This window comes from Micromesistius poutassou (genome assembly GCF_964030765.1).
Source record: "Micromesistius poutassou genome assembly, chromosome: 8".
Taxonomy (NCBI): domain Eukaryota; kingdom Metazoa; phylum Chordata; class Actinopteri; order Gadiformes; family Gadidae; genus Micromesistius; species Micromesistius poutassou.
Window position 1 is genome coordinate 320936 of NC_140278.1, and position 25903 is coordinate 346838.

At 43.9% G+C, this 25903-nt stretch overlaps 1 protein-coding gene across 2 annotated transcripts; it reads right to left on the reverse strand.

Annotated features, from left to right (window-relative positions):
- On the reverse strand, positions 1 to 24893 carry hdac9b (histone deacetylase 9b). 2 transcript variants are annotated; one of them, XM_084472365.1, is made up of 12 exons: positions 24130 to 24893; positions 17674 to 17915; positions 16967 to 17165; positions 15155 to 15278; positions 14937 to 15058; positions 10227 to 10358; positions 7084 to 7199; positions 5881 to 5997; positions 5131 to 5311; positions 4641 to 4858; positions 3828 to 3890; positions 1 to 2173 (listed from the first exon to the last, which is right to left on the reverse strand). In XM_084472365.1, the coding sequence occupies exons 1-12, from the start codon at positions 24236 to 24238 to the stop codon at positions 1817 to 1819; spliced, it is 1980 nt and encodes a 659-aa protein (XP_084328491.1). In that variant the 5' UTR covers positions 24239 to 24893; the 3' UTR covers positions 1 to 1816. The 2 variants fall into 2 exon arrangements, with proteins under 2 accessions (XP_084328491.1, XP_084328492.1); XM_084472366.1 differs by lacking the exon at positions 3828 to 3890.
- Between the last annotated feature and the right edge of the window lie 1010 nt (positions 24894 to 25903).

Consider the following 25903-nt stretch of genomic DNA (forward strand, 5'->3'; position numbering starts at 1 on the left):
TAGGGGAATGAACTTTATTTAAAAAAAAATAATACGTTTCTCACACAAGGCAGAAAAAGAGAAGAAATGCAAACAGCTTTAACAGAGAACAGGACCACCACCATGCACCCTACTAAAAACAGTCACTCACACACAGACACACAGACACACACACACCACTGGTGGCGAGTAGGGTTCTTGTACCAAATCAAAAGAGCAAGAGAACAAGACACACATTGTTGTGATTGTGGCGATACTTACACTAAAACATTGAAACCTGACAGTCGGAACACACAGTATAAAGACAGACAGCGTTGTCTTTCCATATTAATCCAAATACAGCATCCCGTAACAAGGGATTTTGAGTAGACTGTTAGAAATAAAACAAGAAGGTTTACAATTTTACAATACATTTGATTGAGCACTTTTCTGTAAGCCAGACTATACACGCTGTAGTGGGCAGTTTCAAAGAGAAGGACTGTCTTTGAGAAATAGGAAAAAAAAGGAAAAAGGTCTCTTCAGGGCTATTTTTATTGAGGTAACATCAAACCTTCTTTGTGGAGGTAAGCATGTCCGCAGGATTACGGCGCTAGTGATCATCTATTAAAAAAGGGCTCCCTTAACAAGTTCCTCACTCACTTTGCAATCCGCCTTCTTGACAGTAAATCAATTCTCAGGCCTGGCCCCTCGGACTCCTCAAACACCAGCTCCTACTCTCCCTACATTCCTGCACACATGAATCACTTAGACTCCTGGCTTTTAGAAGGCATTTCCTGCCCAGCCCTTTTTCTCTCTGTATTTCTCTCTCTCTCTCTCTCTGTCTCTCTGTCTCTCTCTCTCTCTCTCTCTCTCTCTCTCTCTCTCTCTCTCTCTTTTACTTTCTCTGTCTCTCTCTAGATCACTCTCTTCAACTCTCTGCTGAAGCTGGGTATGAGCCCAGCAGGGCTGGGATTGGACCCAGAGGGGGGAAAGGGAGGAGAGCTTGGCGCAACACAACCCAGGCTATGGGGCTTCTACTTAAGACTTGGGATCTGCTGGAGATGCCTGCACACCCAAGGGTAGATTTAGTGTTTTTATCCTTCAAACTGCACTATGTGCAGTGGACTGTAGTCAATAGGCAATATTAATAATAGTGCAAAGTCTGTCAAAAGTCCTTTTCTTAAGGATTTAAGTATACATTCTCGTGCGGCCAGTAAATTTGAGAATGTGATTTTAGTTTTTCATTTCCTTAGACACATTGCAGGACATTATGATAATCGTCAATGTTAAAGTGGATAAAACGGAGTCTGAATATTTTATGAATAAAAATAAAATTAAAACAATTGGAACATAATTTGACTAAAGCTGTACATATTCAAGTTTTGCTCTAAAATAATCTTTGATGCTAAATCCACAGCATATATACATAACATTTCTTTTGAAAGCCGACTTCAGACTTCCAAAAAAGCTCTTAAAAAGAAAGGGTTAAATCTTCTTCATAATATATACACAACGTTACAACGTACTTTACAGAGCCAACTACACAAATTTCACAAACACACAGTCCAAGTGTGTAGGGCCAGGCTGCAGTTTAAGTGAAAAAGGGGCACAACTTGTGGGTGTCAGGGAGTGAATTGGCCTAGTCAGGGTAAAAGACAATGTGTGTGGTGTGTGTGTGTGTGTGTGTGTGTGTGTGTGTATTGTATATGTGTTTGTGTGTGTGTGTGTGTGTGTGTGTGTGTGTGTGTGCACACGTGTGCTTTTATGTATACTTCACATGTCTGTCTACATGTTAATCTGCGAATGTTACAGTATGTGAACCTCCTGGGGAGCGTGGAGCCAGGTGGGGGCCTTCTCCTCAGATCATGGCCCTTATCACCAGTCTCCCCTTGAGCTGGTGCAGATAGGCGCTCTGCTCTGCCTCCAAGCGCTCGCTGCTGAGCGCTTCGTCCTCGCTGTCGGCCGGCTCCTCCTTCACCCTGACGACCCCCCCGTGGTGGCGAGGGGGGTCGGCCAGCTCTCCGGTGGAGCCACCGCCGCCGCCGCCGCCGCTACAGCCGCTCAGCGTGTGCTTCCGGATGACGCCTCCAGAGGGCAGCCTGTCCTCCTGGAGCATGCCATGGCTGTGCTCTCTGACGCGCTCCTCCTCCTCCTCCTCGGACTCCTGCAGGTGTGCGTTGGGCTGACGTAGCTGCTCGATGGACTTGGACAGGATCTGCGGACCACATTGGGAACACAGATAGATACATGATGTATGGGCCGTTTTTTAATGGATTGCACAAAGTAAACGTGGAATAGGGCTGTCTTATTATCAGTTATAATAAGACAGTCCATTACATAAGGGCTGTGTTGATTAGGCTGCAAACAAATATAAATAGATAACACAAATATAAATAAATAAAGAAAATGATTCACATGAGAGCACTGCCTGCCTGTGGCTTTGCCTCAGACAGAAGACCGGTAGCTTATTCTTATTAACACGCTGCGGTTACATTTTATGAATCCAATTTAAAGAGCTTGGTGTAGCCTACAGGTTTCCTATGACCTATGTTCTAAACTAGCATACAAAGCCTACCTTAAATATATTAAAAGTATATATTCTTGCTCAAAGGAAAATTAATGATAGCAAGATATCAAGTAAATCAATAGGAAATATGTTTTTTCAAAGGTATTAATTGTCCATTTTTCAATTGCTTTCGATTTTGCCAGACTTGACCAATTTTCATAGGTATAAATTTCCTATTTTAAAGGAATTTTATGTAATATTTGCCACAAGGGGTCTTTAGTAACAAAAGAGTTTGATGACTTTGTGCGTGGGAACATGGGAGTTGTCTTAATCAACATGCCAGTGAAAATATATCTGACGTGACTCAGGCAGAAATCGTATTCACGGTTAATGTGTTAAAGTTTTATTCACATTGCGTAATTTCATTCTAATGAAATGTCCACTGTAAAATAACGTCAACTTGCTAGCTTACCATTAGATGAGTCACCTACCCCAACAGCTGTTGATTGCATTATGTACATCTTAGAACGAGTGCTAGCCCATTGCTGTTATCTATGCTCAAAACAATTGTACTGAAAAATAACTTTATGAGCAAAAAGTACAAATACAAAATAACACCAAAGTAAGGTCTGTGTTTGGGAAACACTGCATTTGTGGCTGGCATAAGCCACCAAAATGTAGGGAAAGTAGCTTATCGTAGCAAGCTTGATAAATATCATAGATAATCAATTATCAATAAATGAGGTGTCTACTGGATTACTGTTTTGGCATGTTTCCCCAGAGGTTAAGGGCATATGACGCCATTAATATGCGACCAAATGTAACAGAGAATAACTGTGAATAAAACTAGGGACTTCTCTGGGTTTTAACAATGTTGGAAACATTTGGGATAATGTTATTACACAACTCTATATAAATAAGTATGTTTTTTAGATATTTTTTAATGCAGAAATGAATATATTTAAGGTTTCATATCATATGATAAAATAAAACTACATGCCTTGTAGTCTGTCATTTATTGCAGCATTTCAATATATTCTATATTGTATGTTGATAAGCTACACTTAACATTAAAATAACTGTACACCAATTTTCACATTGTCGATGTGCCACACTATGGCTAATACAGGACCTCCTGTGCCTAACTTGTTATCATGTAATTCATCTGTCAAAAGGACGCAGAAAAAAACAGCAATCCCTGGCAGATTGCAAGCACCAGCCTCATCGGCCAAAATACAACAACCTTAATAAATATCCCCTTTAGTAAAGAACTAGCCTCTTTAGCCAGGCATTAGTAATGGCTGCTAAACCTCTTCCTTAACCCTCTAAGCTCCAGGAAATTCCAACTCCCCCGAAACCTCACCCGTGTCTTCTTGCAGGTACTGTGGGACATGAGAGAATCCTCCACATCTAGTGCCTCCCTCTGCTAAGAGATAAATCAGGACAATGATTCAGAGCCTTTCTCAAGGGCTAGGGACCAGCCCTTTAGTCAACACAGAGGACTTATCTGTGATGAGCAGCCATTTAAAACGTCCAGTTAGCAGGGCCTTGACATGTCATTGTCTTAAGTGGTTACGTTCACTGTTCTGTAGCTTTATCATTTGAGCTCCCCAGAGTATTTGATCTATTACTTCTTGTTTTTCGTATTTTGTTTTTGCAAGAAATTATAGAATAGAAAATATGTGCTCTTGAATGTATCACACCAGTGGGTACAACTCACTAAGAGCAGAAAGGGGTTCTGTGTTTTCTGAGTTCTAGTTTGGATGCACTTGCAGCCAGCTTCAACGGCCCCATAGCTCGTCCAAAGTGTTGGGGGGGGGCCTTCGTTTGACCGCTGCTGAACTGAGTTTCACAGAGTTAGCATGTGAACAGCGCTGATGCCTTAAGCAATGATAACACAATTACTGCGTGGGGAACCGTTTATTCCCCCCTTGAAGTTCTGTACCCAGAACAAATAACACCAGCATGTGGTGCATTCAATGTTATACAAGGAGAGTTAGCAAGGATTCATGGACTTCTTAGCCCCCTTTTGTGCAAAGGCGTAAAAATATATTTGTATTTGTGTTTAAAATGATAACCTCATTGTTGGCACTGCCTTGAAGGGCATGGCCTTTAATTCTTTAACTGCAATCACAAACCAATGACTTTTGTCATTCGAATGAGGAGTAGGCAATACCTTATTTATGTGGATCTGGTGCTGGTACTGCTTCTGCTTCTCCAGGAAGTGCTGGTGCTGCTGCTGGATGACCAGCTGGGCCAGCGTGTTCTGGGGCAGCGGGGCTGACTGGGTGCGGTTCAGAGGCCGGTGCTTGGGTAACTTGGGTCGACTGATGGTCGACTGGCGCTCCTTCATGGCCAGCGGAGATAGAGGGTGGGCCGACACCAGACTCTGGGCTGTGAGGATAACAAGAGAAAATAAACAAAAAACAATATGGGTCAGGATAGCGTAGTCGTTAGCCGAATGGTTGCAGCCTTTCCAAAGGCATCATTGAGAAAGATGCCTTACCCCTTTCTACTCATCCTAATGACACTCATATTAATTAATTCTCTAAAAGCATCTGCAGCTAAATAACTAGGTTGCTTTCACATTTCTAGTTTAAGCGCAAAACACTAAACAACTGACTGTTTGACAACTGGGAGTGAAAATATAAGAAGGAGGAACTCACCAGAAGAAAGGATTTTCTGCTGCCTCATCTGCTCCTTCTGCAGGAGGTGCTGGAGCAGCGCCTGGTGGCTGGGGCTCACCTTGGCCTCCAGGCCGGGCTGCAGGGGCACGGGCCCCACCAGCTGCCCGTGGGGCAGCCCGTGCCTGACATCTGCTGACGGTTCCTTCAGCTCAATGGCATCCTGGAGGGGTAATGGACACACATTGTCACCATCATTTAAAAATGATATTTATTCTGTATGTTTTATTACTATGCATTTTATGTGCATACCATGTGTGGTGTCTTCATATTGTGTGGCATTTAATAGGTCAGAAAATCGTACATGTATTCTAACAAACTGCTTATTCTCTCAAATCAACTAATTTAGGCTCTACTTAAATATAACAAATATAAATTAAATATACATATTAATAGAAAACGTATCATATAATGCGAAAAAATCAGAACCCCAAAGCGAGTTGATGAAAGAGCTCCTAGCTCTAGTGTGATCAAAGATATATCCTGTGTGGGATTATCTGTGGCTGCTGAGAGGATGTCCACTTTTTAAAAACCTATTATAAATGAGGGGATAAGCGCTGGACCTGACACTAGACACACCTCACAACAATATTTATCCTGGGGCAATAAAACCATGTGGGTGGAGGGGTCAATGACCTGAGGGGGCATCTCCCCCGGGGGAACGTGTATCTCTGAAGAGCAGAGTTGTTGTGATTCATTCAGTCATTATCTGGTGGCCAGGTGTGGACTCACGCTGAGCGGGGAGGAGGACAGACCCAGGGTGATGTTGGGTAAGGATGGAGACGTGTACAGGCTCATCACGGACATGGTCCCCTCAGGACGGAACAGTCTGGGCTGTGAGGGCCAGCGCTGTATCAACAAGAAGAAGGGAGTCAAATAAATAGAAGAAAATATCCCCTTGAGTAGTAACACAATAAATCCTTACTCAAAACATGCAAGTCTATATAGTCAAATAAATACATGAAAATCCCACCTCAAGTAAAAAAAAAAATCACAACAATGGCCCAGAATCAACCCTTACATAATAGTTTCTTGAAAAGCCAACTTCCTCCTTCATCAAACGTGTATAGTGAGCATATAGTTCTCATGCTCCCTGTCGTGTGTCCAGGGTCCCCACCCCTCAAGCTACTTTTGAGAGAACATCAGCACTGGGGCACACTTCCTGTACCCTGCCGAGAGGCAGGCCATCTCTGAACTAGCTATGTTTATCCTTCCAACCCCCAACCAGTACTCGCTGACCTGTGAGGGGATATCCGGCCCAACACACAACCCCCGGGACGGCTTCTCTCTGAAAAAGGATACCTAATGTAACGGTGCAAAAACACGCCTTGCTTTTGCAACAGGCATGAGGTCTTTAGGGGGCCTCGCAGGTCTTCATGACATTTGCGGCTTGGCGCCGATACAATAGCAATCTTCTGTGTGTTTATGTTGTTAGTATGTGGGTGTCTCTAGCTACCAGTGCCTGAGATATCAATGATACTCCTTCCCCATAACCCTCAGCCCCCCTCACTTCCAGGCCAATGTCAGGCCATCTTTCCCCCCATGTCACTAGGAGACCTGAAGAGCCTAAACAACCTAAAGAAAACACAGCTGGCCTGTTAAGATTGTTTGGGAGATATCATGTTTGCCACCACCCACTCCCCCAACTCAATAATGATCTGTTCTGTGGGCTGAAAAGGGGTTGACTTATGGACGCCTTAAACAACGGCAACATTACTAAAAATGATGAATTCAATGTAATGTGTGTAATAAAATGTACACTAAGGAAACATCACAAGGTGAAGAGATAACAAGAAAAGGAATGACATTTTAAGTCTTTTTACTCACTTATTTCATTTGACGTTGCATTAGATAGTAAGATAAGTAACCTAAGTGTCACTCTCTGCATGTAATGAACCCCCTGCCTGTGACTCTGGGGATGTGTTACTGTCATACCTCTGTCTTTGTGGTGGTGGGCAGAGAGGAGGGTCCATTCTCAGCCCCCAGGGCACTAGAGGCCCCTATAGGGGAGCTGGGGCCAGAGCCAGGGGCGCTGTTAGTGGGAGTAGAATCTGTGGAAAACATCACCGTTAGATGGGAATTGTTAGAACAGCTACATTCAGTGTTCCCAAATGCCCAGATCCAGACATGATCCCAGATATGAAATGCCTCAGTGAGAAAAGAAAAGTGATTAACATGGAAGAATCCTCTTTGTTATTTTTTCAGAGAAAATATTTGTCAGGAACATCTACAGATAATCAGAGGTGGACGAAGTACTCAGACCACATACTTGAGTAAAAGTTGAGATACCTAGTGTAAAATATTACTCCAGTAAAAATGGAAGTACTCCCTTTAAACTGAGACTTGAGTATAAGTACTTGGCTTCAAATGTACTTAAGTATCAAAAGTAAAAGTATTTTTGCTGAAATGTTGTTCCAATGTCTTGCTATGTCCTTTATACACTCAGTCAAATAATTTAAGGTTAAAAAAGCAACAACACTAACACCACTCTAAATACAACGTTTTCAATTTGTGATATCTGGTACTGACATAATTTGAAACTGCATTTTTGAAAATGCATTTCCTGCAGAAAATGCGGTGAGTGCTGTAGTGCAAAGTGAGGTTGAAAATATGTTTTAGTAAAGCCACATAGTTTAAGATGTAAATAAATGTTAAATGGCTTAAATCAAATGAAGGGATTTGAACATAGTCAAAATGGAGTAAACAATGTAAACATGCACACCATTTAAAAAATGTAAAATGGTTGGAAACAAAAAGTGAAGAGTTGAACAAATAGCTGTGTAGAATAGCTGAGCTGTTCTGTTGGCAATTTCCAGCCCAACTATACACTAAAAACTATACAACTATACACTAAAAACTACACAACTATACACTAAAAACTATACACTAAAAACTACACAACTATACACTAAAAACTACACAACTATACACTAAAAAACGCCCAATCAACAAAAAACTGTAAAGAACACACTGACAGTCAATGAGATGACATTACAGTTTTTCTCGATTGTATACACACAAAAAATGGAACTATGCACACAATTCAGAAAATTTTGAAGCTCATGTATCAACTACAAGACTCCAGACTGCTAAACTCTAAGCACAATTCCATTGTTTTCACGCTTATAGAAATTCTAAATCACATTTTTGCAAAATTCTAAGCACAAATCTCATCATTTAGCACACTTGGTTTTTCACAAGGTGAACTTGGTTCACCTTGAAAACACTGGCCTTTCCACACCACATTACCAATTGGTCTCACTCACTTCTCACCTGTTCAAACTCAACTGGCAAAACACTTCAATCATGTGTGAGAGCATAAAAGAGGCCTCATGTGAGCTCTACTGTGTTGTAGATGAGCTCCTCTGGTCTGATCAGGATCGGAGGTGGGATACAGACTGATTTACATGTAGATCTGTTCACCTCATTTATATTCTCATTTTTACTTTTTTGTTGGCCTACGAAAAGCTTTTTTGCAGTCAGTTCAGCTGAACATTTTACTGTATTACAGTAACATTACATATACATTACAGTACATATAAATATTTGCTTGGAGCTCATCATGCATTGTATCCTATTCTAGTACGATTGTGTGAATGCAATATTTATATGATATATTCACAGTATTGTATTACAATATGGCAAGTCTTTATACTGCATGTACCACCTAATGGCTTTGAAAAAGGAAGCTATTTCTAAACAATTGTATACATTTGTATGTAACATGGCCTCATGAAGCCAAAACATATGGAAACAGTATTTTGATGGAAGTGATTTAAATTGATCAAACCAGTGTTTAATTGAAGCTCTCTAAGAGATATTCATGATAGCTGTGTTAACACACACACACACACACACACACACACACACACACACACACACACACACACACACACACACACACACACACACACACACACACACACACACACACACACACACACACACCGTGTGCAGGGACACAGCCACAGAAAATGAATGTTTGGTACATTAGCTAAAATAATACAACCCTCAAAATAGTCATGCATAAAATGATCTTACATTTATGTAGAACTTCAACTTGAAATAATCGAACAAGAATTTAAAGAACCTCCACCTTACAGTCAATGCCAGGTCGACTATACGTCATAAATCAAATCTCCTTACGACTGGCGCGGAGGTTTGAGTGACAGGTCTGATGGCCCTCCCTCGCCCCTAATTACTATTGGACAGGCAAGGATTGTTTTTAGCATTTAGCTCCTACCGGGAGTACACCCGGATATGTAGCAAGCAGCAAACCTTTATCCATATAAACGGGGGTCCCCACAGACAAACGATTAATCATTTTAGCGCCACTAACATGAATTAACGTAACCGTTTAAGCTTGACATGGTGTTTCTAGGTTAAATATTGACGTTATTTAGGCTCTGCGACGTCCGCAATGGTTAGCTCTCAGATCTGCCTTGGGCTTCAGCCTCACCGCCCAATCTGGCAACACTGCCTGAACGTCCTCCAGCCTCAATGTAACTCAACGAGACAAGCTGGAAATAAACGGATAGTAGGGGAATTAAACGTATGGGTGCTCAATTTCAATATCTGGCGCTTCTTCCATTATTGTGTGTTGGCTATAAACGTCAAACGTGAAAGCGAAATTCGAAGGCTGAACAGATACGAGGACAGAAGCAAAGTTGGGAGACATCCGCCCAAACTGCACGAATCACGATGTGTTCTGATTGGTCCACTTGTGGTGTACGCGCAGTCGCGCACTCATTTGGACTTGTCACTCATGCATGTCGTGGAAAGGAACGTTGAAAGGAACGACAGGTTTTTGGAACGTAGTGGAGTAAAAAGGAACGAATTTCCCCTACCAAATGTAGTTGAGTAAAAGTATAAAGTCTTACAAAATAATGTTACTCAAGTAAAGTAGGCCTACAGATACGCTAAAAAGTTAGTTAAGCACGGTAACAAATTACTTGCGCTTAATGGAGTAAGAATGAAATCATAACAAAAATATGTAAAGATATCTAAGGATATCTAGTAGTATTGTTGTGTGTGTCAAAGCCAAATCATGACAGAAAACAGTCCTCAGCTGGTCGTACCCATGAGCTCCAGAGCCCTTTTCTTGTAAGGAGTCGTGATGTTGCTGTCCCTCCTCTTCAGCATGGGACTGCTCCTCCGCTCAGCCACCTTCTGCTTCAGCCTCGAGCGCACCTTCAGGTTGGGCTCCGAGGCTAGTGAACCCAAACAAAAAACACCTTAATTAGCACCTGAAGTAAGGATACATCATTATGCATTCAATGTATGGTAGAAAATTCTCAAGCAATCAGAGATGTGAAGAAAAGTGTTATAATACATATAATACATTAAAAAAAAAAATAATACATAAAAAATCAATTTGATCAAGGTATGATCAAAGTCTACATATATATTAGTTCATGGAATTCCACATATAATCATTTGAGGAATTCAGAGCAGGTTTCACAGATCACAAACCTGCCATCAAGCCCGTTTCCACCTCATCTCACAATTAGGGGAAGCAACACACAGGATCTAGTGATAAAGTCATAGGGACCACGTTTTGCTACAGTAGCAGCAGTTAAACTAACAGAAAACATGGCAGATGTTTCAGGATCACCCCATGCACACCGTCCTAATACACAACAGAGACAAACACACCGTACCGGCACACAGACATAAAGGGACCTGGCCTGCAATTATTAGGGTTAAAAAAAATCCTCTTTTGCCCATCTAAGGATGTCAATCTTAGTTCAGTAAAGGTACAATATGTAACATTGACATAGAGTGTTTCAAATACTGCAGTCCAAATTCACAACATTGCAAGCATTTGTCTCTGCTCAGACTCAAAGCTTACGTGGGTTGCCAGGTTCAGTGCACTGTATTTGTATTTGGCAATGACAAGTGATGAAGAGTCCTACACTGTAAGGGATTTACTCAATATTGTTTTAAAGCCAAGCGAGAGATCACCAGAGAACCGCCATATGTGAGTGAATGTTGTTGTGTCTGGGAGCGGAAGCATGTTTCTATACGAACGCCCAGGGAGGGTGACTCACTCCCCCAGCACCTCCTAGTCTCACATGCAGTTTCCCATCGACCCATCCCCTCCGTTGATGGCCACCCCACCATCCCTAGTCTTCATCGAAACAAGTGTAACAGATAATAAGCTCTCGAGCGGGGAGCTAGCTTGATACAACGGGTTATGTAAACCATCTGTTATACAATAAGCAACCTGCAGCAATAATGGAGGCTATGTCAATAAATAAATTGTGCGTGGGTCTGTGTGTGGGCGCTGGGGATGCATGTGTAAGATTTGTGTGTGTGTGTGTGTGTGTGTTTGAGTGTGTTAGCAGTGTGTAGAGCACACAGCTGTGAAGGGAGTAATGATGATGTGCGCTGGGTTGGGGCCATGGCCAGCAGATTGGACCAGATGCAGCTATTTCTGGCTCCTGCCAAAGCAGTGCAAATGCTTTGCATATTAACTAAGGTGGCCTAATATGTGCTTGTGTGGGCAAGAGGTACAGGGTGAGAGTGAGAAAGGGAGTGAAAAGGAAAAGAGATAGAGAGACTGCAGGGAGGCCGTATAGAGATAGATAGATAGACTGAAGGGAGGCCGTATAGAGATAGATAGAGAGACTGCAGGGAGGCCGTATAGAGATAGATAGATAGACTGAAGGGAGGCCGTATAGAGATAGATAGAGAGACTGCAGGGAGGCCGTATAGAGATAGATAGATAGACTGAAGGGAGGCCGTATAGAGATAGATAGAGAGACTGAAGGGAGGCCGTATAGAGATAGATAGATAGACTGAAGGGAGGCCGTATAGAGATAGATAGATAGACTGAAGGGAGGCCGTATGAATCGGCTTCACGCCTCGCAGCCCTGATTGGTTTCTATTTTTAGACTCTGCCACCACCGAGCTCTGCATCGCAAACGGTCGCCACGGGAACACAAGACAGCAGCAAGGGATGTAGCTTTTTCTCGCCCGTCTCCAAGGGGGGAAAACACAAGGCACCAGAGGCAACCATGGCGGTGGGAACGTCGGCTATGGCTGCATGTGAAACACCTTCCGTTCCTCAGCACCGCTGACAGGCTAGCCAGCACTGGGTCCGACTGAAACACGCATGGCAGGAACAAACCATGGTAATAAGTCAATAACGTTATTACATTCAAAGTCAGCCGCAAACAGGGATCGAGGTTTTGCTCAGGACATAAGGCCACATGTGGGCATTGTTTGAGGTTGGGAATAGGCTGCAAGAATTTTTTTTTTTATGAACTTAAATGCACTGCTTTGATCTAAGGCTAGAGTACAATCTGTCTCTTCCTGTTTGTCTTTAGCTTTACAAATGAAACTTCCAAAGGTTAATCAACAAGTGTACCTTAAGCTGAGCTTTGCCATATTACCCTTTTAAGAGCCCATTTCAAATCCTTTCCTGCTCCTGCTGAATGCACAACATTGGTAACTAGGTCAAGACCACAGCGGGTGTTAAACCTCTCAACCGCTCAGCTGACTCTATTCTAGCACCAGACTATCACGTGCCCTATGTTCAGGCTATTATAGTCCCTGGACATAGCACAGAAAGGTTATATAGCAAGTTAACAAGTTAATCACATGGAATTATCTAAACTACTTTGAATGGTTTTTGAAACTTGTAATCGGCAGGCCTCCAACTTATCTACAGTTGGATAGTATATATTAATATATCTTGCCAATGCCAATTGTAAATCTTTAAATGTATATAGTTAAATGGGAGCTGGTGGTGATATATTTTCAGTTTGAGTTTAGATTCGGCTTGAGAATATGGTTTTGTGTTCTTGATCTTTTTTTTTATCTTCAGGTCAAAACTAACTAGTTACTTCCTTTTAATATACTATGTTTAAAGATACAATATGTTCAATTGACAACGAGCATTTAACATTTTCCAAATTAATTCCAAATTCAACATATTGGAGATAGTTGTCTCAGCCCCTCCTCCCCAGGCTTCACACTCATTGAGGACACTGAATGAACATGAGCACAAGACAATCCAAACGCAAAATTGTATTCTCAGATGACCGCGATTATTCAATTTGACAATGACGAGCGACAACGACGACACTATTGACCTGTCTGGAAACCCTTCCGGGCTCTAAGATGTCTCTATATTACCCTCCACTAGAACAAATAGAAGTCCAAGGAGAGATGTCTCTGTCTGGCCACTAGCTGGAGCAGCAGGAGGCCTAGCACTAGAGTGCTATCTTTATTTTCAGAGGGCTATCTTTACTTAAACAAACAGTGGGTCATCCTGTTCCAGGGCTCTGAGTCAGTAACACCTGCCATTCAGCTATCGGTGACAGCCAGTGGTGCAACAAGGCTACCTTTGTGTGTTAGTTCTTGAGTGCCAACTTCTGCAAGGGCTTAAATGAAGAGTCACAGGAAGTGGGGGAGGCAGACCTGCACAGGAAATGACCACATATAGATTCTGGAATCCAACTGCTGGGAAATGTTTTCCTACTTATTCATCAATGCATTATACTTAGAGTAAAATAAAGTATTGCCAAGTACATGCCAAAGTTTTTCTTTATCAACCACATTCACTGGACAATTCATATTTTGTCCACAGTTATCAATTTTGTTTACTGCATAATTATGTTTTGGATGCTTGTCAAAAGGCACATAATGCTATGAACCAAAAAAGTGAATTCAGGCAGCTCTCATTATCTTAAAAACAGTCCTAAGCTGGTAATTACAGCTAAGTGGCTACTCCTTGTCTCCAGGATATAAAGGCACACCTACAGCGAGGATAATATGTTTTTCCCTTTACTGAATATTAAGCATTTATATATAAGCATTTACCCTCACAAGTGCCGCAACAAGGACCAAGAATGCCTTTATACCTAAACACCATCATTCACTCTCCTGAATCTTTAAATTGTGTATACACATAGAATGACAGGCCAGTAGTTCAATAACTGAGCAAGTACGATGGTTAGCCAATTTAATTAAAAGAGACACAGATGGGAAAAGAACATTATGTAACATTTTACCTCACTGTTGAATTAATTAGTTTTTACCGAGCGCTAGTGATGGAGCGAACCAAGAAGGACATTCACTCCCATGTGTACAACCTCCCCCTCCAGGGGTCCTCCTGCTCTAAGCCAACAAATCTGAACTGTTTGGGGGAAATTTGCATGCTGTCAATATAGTTTGTAAAGCCGGTAATTACAAAGAACACAACACTGTAATTCAATTTTGTACTGCAATAACTGCTGAAAGAGGACTTGGGAAATGTCTGTGTGATTGTAATATTGGACACATCTCGTTTATTTAAAATGCTGCTTATTCATTTTCAGAACTGCACTCCATTATATTTTCTAGGCCAGTGTTAGTGGTGATCAATTGTTCACAACATCTTTTTTCCTGAGGTGTAACTTTATGTATTTGCTGTGATGGTCAGTAGGCTAAGAGTGTCTTGAGGTCCTGAAGGCTTGAAGATGGGGGGGGGGCAGCAGTCCAAATGAGCCTAGCTGATGTCATTAGCAGGTCATCAGCACATCCTTGGGTAGATTGGCATAGGTTCACAACCCATTCTTTACGTTAATAACCCACGTGTTACTAATAATCATTTCAAATGAAATACCACTAAACCCTGATAGGAAGATCTTCCACAAGTCACACCCCATTCATTGTGGTACATTGTGGTGTGTGTGTGTTTGTGTGTGTGTGTGTGTGTGTGTACACACAGCAAGGTGTGTGCGTGCACATGTGTTCACGGTGTGCATCCTTGTGTGTGTGTGTGTGTGTGTCTGACGCACCGGTCTTCCTCAAGGGGAAGTCGTCCTTGCTGTCCACCGGGGAGGGGAGGGTGTACTGGCACGTCGGAGACGCCCCGCCCAGCGGAGAGCAACTTTGGTCCAAGGATGTGTGATGGGAAGACCTGATAACAAAGCGCACACAAACTCAACGATAAGAACTGTTGTCAGAACACGTAGCACCGTGGTAATGGTGACGCAGCCTAGAGGAGATGACTCACGTGTACCAGAGCTTGGGGTGGTGGATCAGGGAGTGAGTGGCCCCGCTGCAGATGGGATCCTTCGCTGATTTGCTCAGCAGAAACTCCTGCAACTTTTGCTTGACTTCGGTACTGGCAACCGCACCTTTGAGGCCAGAGGTCAGAGACACAGAGATTGACATTACCCTAGGGGTTACGGCTAAGACGTCAACATGTGTGGCGCTACTTAATTGTCTTATTTGTTGATATACTTTTCCTCTATGTTATTGCTGCTATCCATAATGTTTGTTATTATGCAACAGTAACAGCATGTCCTACGTTTCCATGGTGTTTGTTTAATGATGATAGAGCCTTTTGTATGCAGGTTGATCTCCCCCTAGTGGTACAGCAGAGGTGGTCCCTGTGTGTTGCTGCTCTGGGTTCTTTATTCACAGCAGTTTTTGGTTTAAGAGGATAGAGCTTGACATTATAGAAATACCAAATCAACTGTAATTAGGTATAAATACACTCAAGACAACAAAGCACTTGTCATATACCTATTCAGGAGCACATTTAGGAGACCCATGATGGGCTAATGATTAAATCATTTGGATTGTATTCATACGTGCTAAAAAAAGTAGTCAAGTAAGTGTAATAAAAACACTTCATTAATAAAAAATAATGTAGGTTTACAATCTAAAATACATCATTGATTTAAAATGCAGAATTTGACCTTATTCAGGATTATTCAATGAACATTGTTGTGCTTTAAGGGCTGATTATGGTCCCACGTTCACGCAACGCAAAGGGGGTGACGGACTCCTTACGTTCTTGCGGACCCACCTTGCGTCCACCGCGAGGGCCTGACAAGCGCCTCCCAAAAATGATAACCTTCCATTGAGGCGACGCAGCCGCAAGGGCTGTGATTGGTCGGCTTACTAATACCCGACGCAGAACCATAAAGGTTCATAACTGCCTGGTCATTGCGTTGCGTGAACGTGGAACCATAATCAGCTCTTTACACATAAACTGTATTTGTGGCATAACATCAGTGAAATTTGAGGTACTGGTGAGCAATCCTTTGATACTTTCTAAAGACAGCTTTGTACAGATCAAATTGTCCCGTACCAACATTATATTAAAATAAATGTATGTGTGTGTGTGACAAGGGAGAGTAGCAGGGGGGAGGGAGAGTAGCAGGGTGGAGGGAGAGTAGCAGGGTGGAGGGTGGAGGGAGAGTAGCAGGGTGGAGGGTGGAGGGAGAGTAGCAGGGTGGAGGGTGGAGGGAGAGTAGCAGGGGGGAGGGAGAGTAGCAGGGGGGAGGGAGAGTAGCAGGGTGGAGGGAGAGTAGCAGGGTGGAGGGAGAGTAGCAGGGGGGAGGGAGAGTAGCAGGGTGGAGGGAGAGTAGCAGGGTGGAGGGGGGAGGGAGAGTAGCAGGGTGGAGGGAGAGTAGCAGGGTGGAGGGAGAGTAGCAGGGTGGAGGGAGAGTAGCAGGGTGGAGGGTGGAGGGAGAGTAGCAGGGTGGAGGGAGAGTAGCAGGGTGGAGGGTGGAGGGAGAGTAGCAGGGTGGAGGGAGAGTAGCAGGGTGGAGGGAGAGTAGCAGGGTGGAGGGGGGAGGGAGAGTAGCAGGGGGGAGGGAGAGTAGCAGGGTGGAGGGAGAGTAGCAGGGTGGAGGGAGAGTAGCAGGGTGGAGGGGGGAGGGAGAGTAGCAGGGTGGAGGGAGAGTAGCAGGGTGGAGGGTGGAGGGAGAGTAGCAGGGTGGAGGGTGGAGGGAGAGTAGCAGGGTGGAGGGTGGAGGGTGGAGGGTGAGTGGGGCTGGCCGGTGCGGACGGAGCGGCGGTGCTGAGCTCTTACTTTCTCTGGAGCGCTCCTTCCCCCGGAGGCTGAGGCTGGAGAAGTGCTGCTCTCGACGGAGTCTCTCCTGTTCGCGCTCCTGCTGGTTCTGCTGCTGCTGCTGCTGCTGCTGCTGCTGCTGCTGCTGCTGCTGCTCCAGGCGTCGCTCCTTCTCCACCAGCTCCTGCTGCTGCTTCATGGCCTGGAGCTCCTGCTGGAGCTGGACAACAAAAGCAGCACTATAGATTTAGATTTAAGATTAGCATATAGAATAAGATTACTGAAGGTAATAAGGAAATAAACTGAAGGTAAAATTAAAAAATGTATGTATACAAATATTTATATACACGTATGTATATACACACATATATATAGAGTATATACATAGAAATGTTTTTTTTTTATATAATCTTTGGGACATCTTTGCCAGCTACATTATTTTGTTATTCGCATTTTCATTATTATTGTTTTTTATTAATGGCCTTTAAAGAAAGTGCACACACTGAACACACAATGAACAATGGAAGACATTATAACAGCCCTAAGGCCCCAAGGCGTCCTCCCCATGCCCTCTGCCCCCTGCAGGCTGGATCTGCCGTATGAGAGAGACACATTCTGAATTGTCTTCTTGTTTATCAGTTTTTTATTGTGCTTTGCACTGTGTTTTGCGTGCTACAGTGTGCCAGTGTCAGAACATGGCCGTGTGATGCTATGGGACAGGTGCTGACCTTAAGGTGCTCCTGGAGCTGGGCCTGGTGCTGGCGGCTCAGGTTCTCGTGCTGCTTCTGGAACTCACTGATGAGGAGCTGCTTCTGGATCTGCTGCTGCTTCTGGATGAGCAGCAGCTCCTGCTGCAGCTGCCGCTCCCACATACTGGGGTCCGACCCCGGGCCCAACATCCTCAGCTCCTTGCGCAGGTCTAGCGGGGAGACGGGATCCACTTCTAGGGCCGCCTCTGGCTTAATGTCCACTGCATGGGGAAGATACAGAGACATTTGGAGAGGTTTCTCACTAATCCCCACAAAACGGGTTGCTATTAGCGAGGGAGGATCAACTGCTAAGTGCTTCAAATAGGGAGGAATGACACATTAAACTCACGACAAACAAAATCATTTAGGCTGATTTACAGGATCGATGTGATGCATTTAGAAGAGAAAATAAGAGAAAAGGAGGAGGAATGGAAGATAATTGTGGCAAAAATTAAGAACCAAAGTCCTCTCCTGTGATGTATGGTAATACCGCAATTTATTAATGCAATTTTATTAATGTAAACAAAGAACAGATGACATCATCGCCCCCTGGGGGTGACCAAATCAGCCTCAATGACTGTCTGGCACTAAACGCTTAACTGGTCCCATGAATTATCTCCAGGAGACTCTATCGGTCTGCTGTCCAGTTAATAGACATGACCAACAGAACATTCTACATCATATAGATATTCCTGCTTCCGATCCAGGCCACATGGAGTGTGTGTGTGTGTGTGTGTGTGTGTGTCCCTCTCTTGTATCTCCGCTGCACAGAGCAGTCACTGTGATGTCCCCATTGCCTGGAAATGCCTTTGTCTCACTAGTGGGAGACAAGCATCTCCTGCTATTCTAGGTGAGGCCAGATGTTATGAAAGAGGGCATCCCCTTGTCCTGAAGGCTATATATTTAGCCTGTTCATCAGGGGATCAATAGTATGCTTGGACACCAGGAAAAGACAAGGCAGCTAAATCCGTCAGCCTCAAAGAGGGGGTCGTAACGGGAGATCCAGCGTAGCCATTTGTATTTGTTCCTCCTCCTCTTCCCTATCAGTGCGGTCGCTGTATTTTTGGCCGACAAAGAGGACTGCGTAAGCGCACAGTATCACGTGAAATTCTGTTAAAAAGCAAATACAGTGAAACAATTGTATTTGCCATTTCTATGAAAAGTTGAGTTGTACTCATCATGAGGTAACGCTCAAAGAATTGCATTGTACGCAAATTTAGTTAAAATTTTTAAGCCAAAGTGGAGGGGGAAAAAAAATCAAACCTACTTAAAATGCAAGAGGCTGGAGGGGGAGGAGGAAGAGGAGGAGGAAGAGTGCGTTCAGTGGCTGATTCTTCTCAATGGTTCATAACATCACTTATACACCAAGAAGCCAGCAGGAGAACAGGGACAACGTAAACGAAAAACACACACTCCTCCACATCAATAAGCCCTGAAGTACAACCCGGAGGCTTCTCTGTATAGTGGCTGTGAATCACAACAGGCGATGCTTCCAATGCCCGTAATGTAAAGCACACTGGCGCCCATTTGTTTTGTGACGGCCTGTTTTCTTTTCAGCTAGCAGCATGCTGTGTGGGTGCTGATGACCATTATAAATAGCAACATAGAAGCAAATGGTGCAATCCTGGTCTACAACAAGCAGCCCCCTCCACCACCAGCCTAACTCGGTGCTGCCATGGTAACAACGGCAACGTAATTATGTCTCGCCATCCTGCGGATATTGAGCCTCTCCGTGTGGCGTCTCCTGCTAACTGTTGCCTTGTCCACACAACGACATTCTGTTGGCCTTTGGGTCCGTTATATAAGACTAGAGAGAGCCCAGCAGAGAGACACAGAGGAAGAGAGAGAGAGAGAGAGAGAGAGAGAGAGAGAGAGAGAGAGAGAGAGAGAGAGAGGGAGGGAGAGAGAGAGAGAGGGAGAGACAGAGAGAGAGAGAGAGAGAGAGAGACAGACAGACAGACAGACAGACAGACAGACAGACAGACAGACAGACAGACAGACAGACAGACAGAAAGAAAGAGAGAGAGAGAAAAAGTCTGAATGAGAGAGATAGACAAAGATAAAAGGCTGCATTATAAACACAACCTGAAGCTAATAAGGGTATCAGGCATCTTGTCTCATTAAACACATTCAAAGAAAGAAGGCAGCAGGGTTGGGGCTAGGGGGGTACACTATCCCTGTGTCTTCTCATAACACAACGACAAAAACACTACCACTCAAACGACAAAAAAACCCATCAACCATCAAACGACAACCACAAGCTGTGCAGACACAGGAGAGAGAGAGAGAGAGTGAGAGAGAGACCTGTTGCATGGACCTTTCTTCTGCTGAGAGGCATTATTAATCTTTGGCCTGTTAGCTCTTGACAAAAGGATAGGTTTTTTTTAAGCGTTGCAGTGGCCAGCCTGTAAACCTGTGAACCATTGAGAAGCTCAGTGAGTCAGACAGCCCTGGCCCCTTCTCTCTCTGTGTCTCTCTTGATATCTCTCCCCACTCTCTCTATCACTTAATGGACCTAAATATAGACGGTCCACACCTGCTGGCAGGGAGACTTCAAGCCACTGTGATACCTAATTAATCTCATCTTTCATTCTGTAGCCTGGCTGAGGCCATTAAGGAGCTTCTCTTTGATCACGGCCACCGTGTCCATTCGGCCATCAGATCATCACACGGTGAGGAGGACGGAGGACGGAGACACAGAGGAGGAGAGGGGCTGGTAGGGGTCTATGAATTAGCCCTCTACAGAACCAGAGCAGCTTGATGTACCGGTTGTATTGGGTCATGGTTGAGTGTGTCGGGTAGGTTGGTTAGTGGGTCGAAGAGATGATTAGGCAAACAGTGTTTTATTTACAAACGAAAAAAAATGTAAATTCACCTCTATACATTTATTTTTAGTTTCATTTGATTGATTCAATTTGTAAATTCTAAGTGCACAATAAATGAGCTGAAACTATAAGCGATCTGTTTTATGTATTATGAAACTGTTCCTAGGGCAGAGGAGAATACGGAACCAGTAACCAGGGTCTTAATATAAATGGTTTTCTGAGAAGGGTCTTAATATAGTCTACGTGCGAAAGAGCTGTGTGCTCAATTTAACACAACAGAAATAAAATCCCATGTGTTGCATTTACGTCTGGTAAAATACATATTTCTTTGAGTTTAAACGTGGCAAGAGAAGTTGGCCATTGCAGTACCATCCACTTTAACTACTCTTGCAGTAAAAGCAATATGCGTCCTGATTGGCTAGACTGGTGCTTAGAAACACTAGCAGGCACTGGTAAACAAGAGATTTATGAATGACAGGTACCACATTTGGATGAAGCACGAGGCAACGTGAAGCAGCCGCCCCATGCCCAAATTCCTCCCCACAGAGGGGGGGGGGGATAGGTGACTCATGCCATTCGGTGACGACTCTCCCACCCCAGAGATGCATCGCCCGCGGCCCCAGAGGGTTTATTTCTATCGCCGACCTGCCTCTCATTAGCCTTGCTGGCGGCTAGCCTTGTTGACGGCCGCGGCCTCCTTCCTTTCTTTTCTTTTAGCCGCATTAGCAGACTTCCCAAACAAGAGGACCAGAGCCCAGAGACCACACATCCCCAGTGCCTGTAGATAGTGACTGCAAAATGAGGTCCGTATGCATGCAAGACTACAAGACCTGTTCTAAAAAGAGTCGCCGTGGGAACGTTGTCACAAGTTCAATCACAGACCACAGACTGGATCTAAACTGGATATTTTTCAGTAGCTACATTGAGGTCATAATTGTACAAAAGCTGAATACTTTTAGCTATTTATTATTTCAAGTTAATACTTTAAGCATTAACAAGTTTGCCGGCGGAACTCATTTCTGCAAATTACTCCCAGTAACAATGTAAAAAGTATTTTGATAGTGATAATTGTAGTCATTGCAGTTGAACATTTGCAAGTTGCAACTCCATCCTCCGCCATATAAATAGAGTCAGAGATGCAGAAGATGTTTCGTGGGCAAAAATAAACGAATGCTTGGGCCTGCTATGTGGTGCTGGATCTTTCATTAAGTGCCTTGTTATTTTGGGCAGCTGCTATGTCTAAAGCAGGAAACAGGCCTTTATTTTTAAGTCTGGGGCTCGTCCTTGCAGCTGAGCCTATGTGGCTTGCTGGCTATCTGCTAACAAACACAGAGCTCTCTCTGCCCGAGGGAGTCAGGGGGAACAAGGATCGTTGCTATCCAGTCTTAAGGTGCCACTAGTCACAGCACTGATCAACAGCTACACAGAAGACAACATAAGGCATGAAACAACCAGAGAGTTTAACAGCCAAAGATTCATGCAAGTGATTTCAAAAGATGGGCGCGGCAGCACACTAAACGATACGCTACTGCCTCCATTGGTATGTTAACATGTGTCATTATATAATGCTGCATATGTCACAGCACAAATTACAACATGTTCATATCTGGCACATATAATTATCCTTACTGAATTAAGGCAGTACAGTGATACCATCACTGCTGGCATTGGACTGGTGACCGAATATGATTCAAATTAGGGTAATAGTGAAGATGATAGAGATGAACACCACCAGTGGGGATTCAAATGTGCAATAATGTGCAATAAGGTTTCTATGAAAGACACAATTTTTTTCCCAAGTTATTTGTTTTTGTTTTTAGGTGAAGATCCACTCTGAGAGGCCGGTTGTCATTCCACAGGAATTGTGAAAAAAATGCCATGAGAATTACTGTCAACATAGAGCAGTGAGGCATCACACATGTCCAAATATATATATATATATATATATATATATATATGTTGTGAATGTACCCACTAACTGAACCACAAAGAATAATAAACAACACAAGTGACATCAGGACTTTTCACTACCCTATCAGTTTTCTAAACACAGGACTCTTCACTACCCTATCAGTTTTCTAAACACAGGACTCTTCACTACCCTATCGGTTTTCTCACACGGGAAAACATGAAGCATGTTTGATAGGGAAATCGTTCTTTCTAAACGTCTGCTCCCAGCACTAAAGCTGAAGCTGCTGAGATGGAACTATAACTCACAGAGGCCTAATCTTAGCAGCCTAATGCCATAAGCTTAAAATAACTCCCCCAAGAATAGCTGACCCACAGAATAAGCAAGAAGCCTGAATTCAGGCACTCTGAATGTCTGTTGTTTAGCTCACAGCACCACGAAGGCAGGACGTATGTTATGCACTGTAGCTGCTTCAAGCCAGGTAAAAGGCAGCGGTTGATCTGGAGGTTCAACATACAGAAAAAACATTGTTCTTGTTGGTTGTTTTTGTCCCTCACACATCTTTGTTTACTCACATTCACCCATCCCCAGTAGTTTTTTTCTGAATAATCATTACTCAATACATGTTGAGACCAACAAATACACGCGCATTCAAAGGTAAGGATCCTCAACCACATGTTATTGTCTCTTATAAGATGCTAGTTGTACTCCAATGCTAGGCTATTTTAAACAGCTCATATGACTAAACCCCCACTCCCCTTCCACACTCTCCAGCAGGGAACACAAAAATAAGTGTCTTCCTGAAACCCTACACATGCCCTTACATTTTCTTCACTTGTTTTCTCCACTAAATTAATGACTGGTGTTTTGAATAAACAGGTTGAGTACAAAGACTATGAGTGAGACAGTGACTCATCCTGAGTCAATACAGGCAACAGGCGTTATTCCAACTGAGCGCTGTGCACTTCAGCACCAGGTCACAAATAGAGCAGGCATTGTCCGGTAAATACCCCGCCAACAACCCTTTTTTAGTTGTCCAATTATTATTTTTGTCACAATGTTTCCTCTTCCCTTCAAAAGTACAGGCTGACATGGAAGCGTTTGAATACACACAGACACACACACACACACACACACACACACACACACACACACACACACACACACACACACACACACACACACATACACACACACACACACACACACATTTTACTAAAGCCACAGCAAGTCAAGCATATAATATTACAGTCAACTTGAACTGGAGAAATACCTGATGGAGAGACAGAGCAGAGCCTTCTAAAACCACCTTGGTGAGAAGTGATGAGCTTTAGACTCACCCACGGACTCACACACACGCCGAGAAACTGAGAGCAAAGAGTTTGTGAGTGCCACAGCGAGGATAGCGAGTTAGAGAGCATACGTGTGTGTGAGCAAGAGAGAGAGAGAGAGAGAGAGAGAGAGAGAGAGAGAGAGAGAGAGAGAGAGAGAGAGCGCGAGCGAGAGCCAAACAGAGGATTTAAAATAGGGAGAGCTAGGCGAGTGGTAGCTGATCCAGAGATAGTGAAATGAGAGAAAGGCTGGAATGTTAGAGAAGGGAGGGCTGGGGGTTGGGCTGGGGTGGGCTGGAGGGGGGGAAGCAGGATGGAAATAGTGATGATGATGCTAAGAAAAGATGTGTCAGGGGGTCATAGGGCTCACCTGTGCTGTTCACGTTGTGCATCTTGGTGTGGCCAAAGAGACGCTGGTGTCCGAGGTGTCGCTCTGTGGTGGAGAAACTCGACTCGCCCTCGTAAATCGTCTGCAGCATACTCCAGTCAGCACTCAGGTCTCATCGCCAGCCCCGGCTTCCTGTCACGATGGAGCCACCCCTCAGCCACCCGCGGGAGAGAGAGGAGGAGGGAGAGAGAGAGAGAGAGAGAGAGAGAGAGAGAGGGGGGGGGGGGGGGGAGAGTGGGAGAGACCAAGTCGACAAACAGCCAACAATCTTGCTTTCGCTGTTCCAAGCTCAGAGAGAGAGAGAGAGTTGATAGAGTAGAAAGAGAGAGAGAGAGTAGAGAGAGAGAGAGAGGAGCGCTCTCACTGTCAAGCAATAACAGAAAACCACACTGTCCTCTCCTTCTCTGTGTTTTTCTCCACTTCCGCGCTTCTACTTGGTGCCTCAGTCTGCAACTGACACGCTCAGACGACTTGCTTAGGAGAAGGATGAGGAGGAGGAGGAGGAGGAGGAGGAGGAGGAGGAGGAGGAGGAGTGGGTGCTGTGCGTTGAAAACCCACGCTGCGTTCCACTGAGCTGACTTAATTCCCCATCCACTCACATACACACACCAGCACTGTCTGTTGTTTGCTTCCCCCGATCCGCCTCTTCTGTGTCGATTCTTTGCTTTGCCTCCGTGCTCTTGTCGCTTATTTCCTGCTCAGCGAGGCGTCTAAGCAGAGATTAATGGGGAAATGTAGAGCAGAGAGAGATGTTGGGGAGGCATGTGTACTGTGAAGCTCTGAAGCTGCAGCAGTAGGGGAAGGGGAGGGAGAGTGAGAGCGAGAGCAGTGTGAGAGCAGAGCGAGAGCGAGTGCGCTCGATTTGCATGTGAATCAACAACTGCATGGCCCACAGGTGACAAAAATAGAACAATGGCGGTCCAGGCTAAAAATAGGTCAGCGAGGCTAGGGGATTGGAGCAGCATTGATGCGTTTAAAAATACCCCACCAAACACAGCTGTCTTCTTCTTCTCCTCATGCCTCCCCCCCCCCTCTCTCTCTCTCTCTGCAGATTGTAGACTCATTCCTCCTGCTCTTCTGTCTGTTCTCCATCTCACCCCTGATATGTTCATGTTCTCATGTTCCTCATTTAGTTTTTTCAACTCCATCAATCGATCCTTCCCTCCCTAAGCTGTGGTATGTTGGTAGTCTTTCTTTCTGCAACCAACTTGTTTGCTGACAGAAGTTTGTGAAAGATCTGCTGTTTTTGCAGTAGGCCTAGTGCTATAGAGGGCAGTTTGCTGTAGGCTAGTCGCTATAACATTGGATATTCAAGAATCATCTAAATCTGTTTGACACATTTTCTTCACAAATTACACAAAAACTAGACTAGAGTCACAGTGACGTTGGCTTCATGGATCGCTGCACAATCAAGATATTGAGGGCTTAAATGTGGGCCAGTGTGACACCCAAGTCATCTGACAATGACAACCAAAGCCCCTTTCACAAAACACGTGGCAGAAATAATAGTAAGGGTTTGTCCTTTTGTTTCTTAAATATATCAATTTTTTTTGTTATTATTTTTTCTATAAACATATAGCAGTTACAATTGCAATGATATATTATCTAATTCGAAATATCAATCATGCAGATTTATATGAGGATGAGTGTCTTCAACATTTAAAATGTAACCTGATTCACAGTTCCCAGAAAACACAAGGAGAAATTCTGAAGAATTGCATTAAGCATGTGTCTAGCCGTTTATTCAGAATTGTTC